Source organism: Acipenser ruthenus, unplaced genomic scaffold (genome assembly GCF_902713425.1).
Source record: "Acipenser ruthenus unplaced genomic scaffold, fAciRut3.2 maternal haplotype, whole genome shotgun sequence".
Classification (NCBI taxonomy): domain Eukaryota; kingdom Metazoa; phylum Chordata; class Actinopteri; order Acipenseriformes; family Acipenseridae; genus Acipenser; species Acipenser ruthenus.
The window spans coordinates 16,789-23,723 of record NW_026707601.1 but is presented as its reverse complement, the minus strand read 5'-3'; the positions used below and the strand labels follow the sequence as shown (position 1 = coordinate 23,723).

The window sequence follows — 6,935 nt, the reverse complement described above, 5'->3', positions numbered from 1 at the left end:
GTGACATAGCTGTGGACTTGCAGGGTGAAAAAAAGAGGTTGCTTTGATTGCGAGTGTTTCAGAGGATGCATGAGCACGCTTGTCTTCGCCTCTCCAGAGTCACTACGGGGGGTTGCAGCAGTGAGATACGGTCTTAAAAACAATTGGATATTCCAAATTAGGAGAAAAACGGGGCTAAAATGAATTAGTGATTCCAAATATATTTATCCTCAAATAGTCTATTTTAAACATTAGAAATAATAATATAATGTACGGCGATGTTCCCACCAATTCAACTTCAAGGCAGTGCACTTAAATATATTTATCACGGGCTTTGCTGAGTATCCGTTCTGGTTTCAAATGCCACTACAACCCACACCGCATTTTACTAATCTCTGGAAATCCTGAAAGCTGGAAATGTGATCGTCGGTGAGATTTCTAAGGAAATGTATTCCCTTTATATTGACAATGGTGTTTAGTTTGCAAGCAAGCGGAACCTACCTTGAAAAAGTAACGAAATACAGCCGCATAAGAGGAGGTCAGCAAAATTCAGCTTCATATTTTATTTTATTTTATTTATTGTTTTTGGAAGGAGCTTTTTTTGTGATTTCATCTGAAGTATTTGAAGATGTTTGAGACGCGGTGTTTATCATCTAAGTTCACAAATAGACACCGGTCTCCCATATCTGCCATGCCAACTGGCAAATATTGTAAATAAACGGCAAGGCGTTTCATAGATGTTTTGCAGTATATTTACAGATTTAAGTTGTTGGTGTTTGTTTTTCGTCACCCCTTTAAACCTTAATTAATAGTTTAAATGTACTAGTTGTGACGGGGCATATGTCCTGCGCACTGACTTTGATGCGGGGGAGGGCACGCTCCATCTGGGATCGCCATCAGCTGAATGGAGTTAGCTGGTGGGCGGGTCTCAGCGGAGCGTGTCTGTTTAAAAAGAGCAGCTCGGCAGCGTGCGCGCAACCTGGAGTCGGCATCCGTTAGGGCCGTGCTCTGCTCATTCTGTTTTTGTTTTATTGTTTGTTTATTTATTTTTGTATTTTAACGTCCTTTACTCTGTGTCTTCCATCGTGGTTCTCTGCTGCCTCCCTGCTACTCTCCAGCGCGGTAGGAAAATGAATCCTTTACATAGTTTAATTATTTAAATCACAGGAGAAAACAAACGCACAATGCATTCGGCAATTAGACTGAAGCAGACGGAACGAAATGCAGGTTCAAATAGATTTTCAATTTTATGTGTTGGAAAACATGGATCGAGAATTGATTAGCAGTTTGCTACGCATGTGAACTGGCAGAGCTATACTGGTGTTCTTTTCTGAAAAGAGACTAATATTGCAGATAGCAGACTTTGGTTCAAATTGCATATACTGCTAACAATTGATAAGAGACCTTGCATCTAGAAGCTTCTTGTCCAACATTGACTGCAAGCTAGCAAGATAACAATGCTGTGGACCAGAAGGGGCCAGGCTCTAAGACTTTTGGGAATACAAAGCATAAAGGAGCTAAAAGGCTCCCAGGGACTGCCGTTGGACCCAAAGGTTCACAGGGAGAATAAGAGATAATGCCACTGGACTCAAAGGGTCTCAGGCAAAACGGAGAGATAGGAACAAGGAAGATGACAAAAACCAGATGTATGGACCTTTTTGGGGCACCAGGGGTCTGAAGAATGCACTGAGTTCAGAGGTCGTCACAATAGACTACACACACAGACACACACACACCACACACACACACTCACACTAAATGAAATATATGGTAACAGGATAATGTGTTGTACCTTTTCTATTGGTTAAGTGTTAGAGAAAGAGGAGGTGGACCATCTATACAGAAGGGTATTTAATGTCATGCAACAATTGTAAGAACGAGTATTCTGTTTGTCCTGTACCTGGGACCAGACTCCCTGCATATTTCATTAAACCTAACAACTGAGTGAAGAAAAGGACTCTGTGCATTTTCTTGAATTTACTTACTCACCATCTTTTTTTTTAAGTTACATCAATATGTAACTTGAAATCTCCAACTTAATTAAGGGTTAGTTTAAGTAGTTGAGAGCTCTCTGCATATCTACCACACGCTCAAACTTGCAAACAGTATAAAAGTGTATTGTTAAGGAGTGACGACGTCATCACACAGGGTGACGCAGTTTAAAGGTGGAGAGACCAACACAAAGGGGCATCACAGTCAGTGCAAACTTGTCCAATGTAATTATGGTCCGCTTCACTAACTCTCCTCCCCACCGCTACCTGATCCTCCCTCCTTCTCCTCCTCTCTGCACCTCCTGGCTTCTCCCTGCACCTCCCCACCCATCCCTGCCTCTCCTGTCTGTCCCCTGCAGGGTGTGCTCTGAGAAGCACAGGGAGAAGTCTCGTGAAGCTGCCCGGAGTCAGGGAGAGAAGGAGAGCGAGGTCTTCACACAGCTGGCCCTGCAGCTCCCCCTACCCCTTGGCGCTGCCCAGCAGCTGGACAAGGCGTCCATCGTGAGGCTGACCCTGAGCAACCTGTGCCTCCGAGAACTGCTGCATACAGGTGAGCTGGACTGAAGGGCGCTCGATGCACGAGCCGCGTGCCATAGATCAAAAGCCACAAGGTACAAGCTGCAGACCACTCCATAGAGCAGTGCTTCCCAACTCCAGTTCTGGAGCCCCCCTGCCCTGCTGGGTTTTGTTTCAACCAAGTTCTCAATTACTTAATTGAACCCTGAATTGAACTGACGAGTTGCTTAATTCGACTTTTTCAATTGTTTAGCAGCTTATTCAAAAGTTGGAGATTTCAAGTTCCTTGTTCTACAATATTATACTTAACTTAACCTCCAAACTGTTTAAAATCATTAAAAAGCTCTGATTAGGCAAATTATTAGTTCAATTAAGGGTACAATTAAATAACTGAGGGCAGCTCGGTTGGAACAAAAACCAGAAGGGCTGACCGGGGGGAGCTACAGGACCGGAGTTTGGAACCACTACCATACAGTGTGTGCATGGAGCTTGTCTTGAGCCACAAGCGTTTCTCTGATGAATACATTCTGCACCACTGAACTTGTGCATGCACTTGTTGAACCTCAAGCATATACTGTGAATAAAGGGATTCCGTTACATGAATCAGACTTGCAAAATCATTTTTGTGACCTGGGTCTTTCTGGAAATAGGCTGATATTGTCTTGAGACGAGACCAGAACTTGTGTAATGGTCCATTTAAAGCTGGGAAAACATGACAGAGCAGTACTTGGCTGACAGTAACCAGAATTGACCAGCAGTGACCGCTGGTGTGTGTTCCAGCAGAGGCAGGCTGCGGTGAAGTGGACAATGAGGTGGAGAGGACTGCACCTGTGGAGACGTCGATCGAGGGATTCCTGCTGCTGCTGTCCCAGGACGGGGTCATCATTTACACCTCAGAGGAAGTGACGAGACACACGAGCCTCAGCCAGGCAACATCTACCAGTGTACTGCAGTCACCAGCCAGGTAACATCTACCAGTGTACTGCAGTCACCAGCCAGGTAACATCTAACAGTGTACTGCAGTCACCAGCCAGGTAACATCAACCAGTGCCTCTAGTGCCTTCATCAGTGTTATTGAATCTAAACTGAGTGTGAGGCTCCAGTACTTTCATCAGTGTTATTATTGTGATTTATTTGGTCGACGCTTGTATCCAAAGTGATTTACAATCAGTTATTATAACATACAAATTCCGTCACGTATTTATACATCTAGGTAAAGTACTTGCTTGCTCAAGGGTACAGCAGCAGTGTGTCCCCACCTGGGATTTGAACCCAGATCCCTAACCACTACTCCACACTGCTGCTGTTAATGAAACTAAACTGAATGAGGAAGACCAGCATTTGGCCTCTAGTGCCTCCTTCAGCACTATTGCAACTAAACTGTATCATTCACAGCCTCAGATAAAGACAAAGGTTGTGTTTTTGTAAGTTTCTGTACTCTGGTGTGTTTGTTTCAGATGGATCTCATTGGGCAGTGTATTTTGATTCATTCAAACCTGTGACAAGGAGGAGATGTGCAAGGCCAATCAGGGTCGCACAGTCAACCTCAAATCGGCTTCCTGGAAAGTGAGCAAATCAATTCTAATTCACATATCCTGCCTCCCGAGGTATAGGTATGCTTTACCTGTAACAAGCTCCTGCAATCTGGTTACAATTTCACTTCCTGCAATCTGGTTACAATTTCACTTCCTGTAGTCAGATTACATTTTTAGTCATACAATGCATTAGTAAGACCTCACCTAGAATTTTGTGTTCAGTTCTGGTCACGTCGTTACAAAAAGGATATTGCTGCTGTAGAAAGAGTGCAAAGAAGAGCAACCAGAATTATCCCGGGTTTAAAAGGCATGTCGTATGCAGACAGGCTAAAAGAATTTAACCTATTCAGTCTTGAACAAAGAAGACTATGCGGCGATCTGATTCAAACATTCAAAATCCTAAACGGTATAGACAATGTTGACCCAGGGGACTTCTTTGACCTGAAAAAAGAAACAAGGACCAGGGGTCACAAATGGAGATTGGATAAAGGGGCATTCAGAACAGAAAATAGGAGGCACGTTTTTACACAGAGAATTGTGAGGGTCTGGAACCAACTCCCCAGTAATGTTGTTGAAGCTGACACCCTGGGATCCTTCAAGAAACTAACAACCAAACGAGCAAGATGGGCTGAATGGCCTCCTCGTTTGTAAACTTTCTTATGTTCTTATGTTTGTTTTAGTTTGTCAGGATCCAGCCAATCTGCAGGCTGTTAGTGTCGGTGTTCACCGGCAGAGGGCGACAAAGGAACCAAAAGAGCGCAAGGTGCTGTGGCAATGGCAAAGACTGTGAGGGGGCGCTAAAGGAGCATCCTCACATGTTGTTCCTGTGTGGACCACACAGGGTGTGGTCTTTTTGGTACCAAGGGACATACTACTTGGAAGACTTGCCTGTTCACCTGGAAAAGGATTACAAACTACATTTCCCGATAGCCCTTGTGGATTATAAAGAAAGTGAACAAGTGACACTTACCTGGCGAGACTTTCTGTTCCGAGAGCAGATTTACTGTTACCAGCAGCGACTGGATGGAACTTGGACTGGTCTCTGTTTGCTAAAGCAATACATTTTTCCTTGCAACGAGGACAGCTCGTGCAAACAATAGAGAGGGTTGAAGAAGTGAGATTAGTGGGCAGGTTTTCTTTTGTTTTGTTTATTTTCAAAAATGTTCTGTTGAGTCTTTGAACTTTGTTTAAGGAAATAATAAAAACTGCCTTAACTTCAACCTCACCAAATGCCTCGGTGTCACCTCTCATGCTGCCAGTTGGCTACCACATTAAAATACAGAACAAATATAGATATATATATATATATATATATATATATATATATATATATATATATATATATATATATATTCTATAACTGTTAATTTGCAGTCTGTGTGGAGTTTGCATGTAGTCCTCGCCTTGCGCCCTGTGTATGCCGGGTTAGGCTCCGGCTCACTGCGACCCTGTAAAGGAGTACGTGGTTAATGATAATGGCTGGATGGATGGTTGTTAGTTTGCAGCATGCACAAAGTGAATTAGATGTAGGGTACATTCACCTCTGGACATGTTCACATAGATATACCAGCATGTGGATTCGTGTTTAGGGCTCTGGACTCTTTACCGGAGGGTTGAGGGTTCAAACCCAGGTGGGGCACTGCTGCTGAGCAAGCAGGTACCTTGAGCAAGCAGGTACTTCACAGATTGCTCCAGTAAATACCCAGCTCTATAAATGAGCACACATACAAGTCACTTTAAATAAAAGCATCAGCTAAAAAATGATCTATAGCAATTTATGTCCATATGTGAAACACACACACAAAATACAGCAATTACTCATGTAGTCACATAGAGGTGGTGATTAAATGGGTCTCTTTTAGCAAGGTGCAGTTGTATTGAAGTGAAAGTGGTTGCCTATAGGTACAGTTGGTGGCGAAAAGTGGAATTGAAGACAAACCAACCCTAACCCCAAACCCTAAATAACAAGCTGTGATGCTAATAAAAATCCAACTACAGCCTTGTATTAAAGATTATAATCATTGAACACATCTGTGATGTTTGTTGGTATAGAAATGAATTAGTAGAAAGGGTGGATTTTATCTGTTCCTATCAAAATTGGAAGATTTTTTTGATTACATACACATAGGGTAGCAGTGTAGAGTAGTGGTTAGGGCTCTGGACTCCTGACCGGAGGGTTGTGGGTTCAATCCTGGGTGGGGGACACTGCTGCTGTACCCTTGAGCAAGGTACTTTACCTAGATTGCTCCAGTAAAAACCCAACTGTATAAATGGGTAATTATTTTTTACATACAATGTGATATCTTGTAACAATTGTAAGTCGCCCTGGCTAAGGGTGTCTGCTAAGAAAGAAATAATAATAATAACGAGTTCTGTAACCACTGGAGGTTTTAATGAAGAACTTGATTACAATCTTTGCTCTTATGATTCATCATGTATATTAGGTTATAGTTTGTGGCATGTTGGTGTGGTGGTTAGCGCTGCTGCCTCACAGCTCCAGGGTCCCAGGTTTGATTCCCATTTCAGGGGAGTTTGCATGTTCTCCCCGTGTTCGTGTTGGTTTTCACCAGGCACACCAGTTTCCTCCCCTCATCCAAAAACATACTGGTCAGGTTGATTGGTCACTCTAAATTGCCCTCTGTGTGCATGTTTGTGTGAGTGTGAGAGTTGGCCAGTGATGGACTGGTGTCCCATCCTGGGTGTAGTCCTGCCTTGCACCGTGTCTGCCGGGTTAAGCTCCAGCTCACCATGACCCTGTATTGGATGAAGTGGTTATTGATGATGGATGGATGGTTAATATTTGTAATAATGCATTTATTGACATCCACATGTTCTCCGATTAATAAACATTTGGACTGAACGTGTTTAATTTTCCCACACATAAATTGTCAAAATCCCACATCAAGTAAATATA

At 43.1% G+C, this 6,935-nt stretch overlaps 1 protein-coding gene across 5 annotated transcripts; it reads left to right on the top strand.

Annotated features, from left to right (window-relative positions):
• Positions 1–696: 696 nt before the first annotated feature.
• Positions 697–5,236, top strand: LOC131727814 (hypoxia-inducible factor 1-alpha-like). Of its 5 annotated transcripts, XR_009322310.1 has the most exons (4): positions 698–2,520; positions 3,267–3,450; positions 3,944–4,052; positions 4,702–5,236. XR_009322310.1 is itself a non-coding variant. In XM_059019095.1 (3 exons), the coding sequence occupies exons 1-2, from the start codon at positions 2,202–2,204 to the stop codon at positions 3,452–3,454; spliced, it is 507 nt and encodes a 168-aa protein (XP_058875078.1). In that variant the 5' UTR covers positions 697–2,201; the 3' UTR covers positions 3,455–3,485; positions 4,702–5,236. The 5 variants fall into 5 exon arrangements, 4 of the variants coding, with proteins under 4 accessions (XP_058875078.1, XP_058875076.1, XP_058875075.1 ...); XM_059019095.1 differs by lacking the exon at positions 3,944–4,052 and having other exon boundaries at positions 697–2,520; positions 3,267–3,485; XM_059019093.1 differs by lacking the exon at positions 3,944–4,052 and having other exon boundaries at positions 3,270–3,450.
• The last annotated feature ends 1,699 nt before the right edge of the window (positions 5,237–6,935 follow it).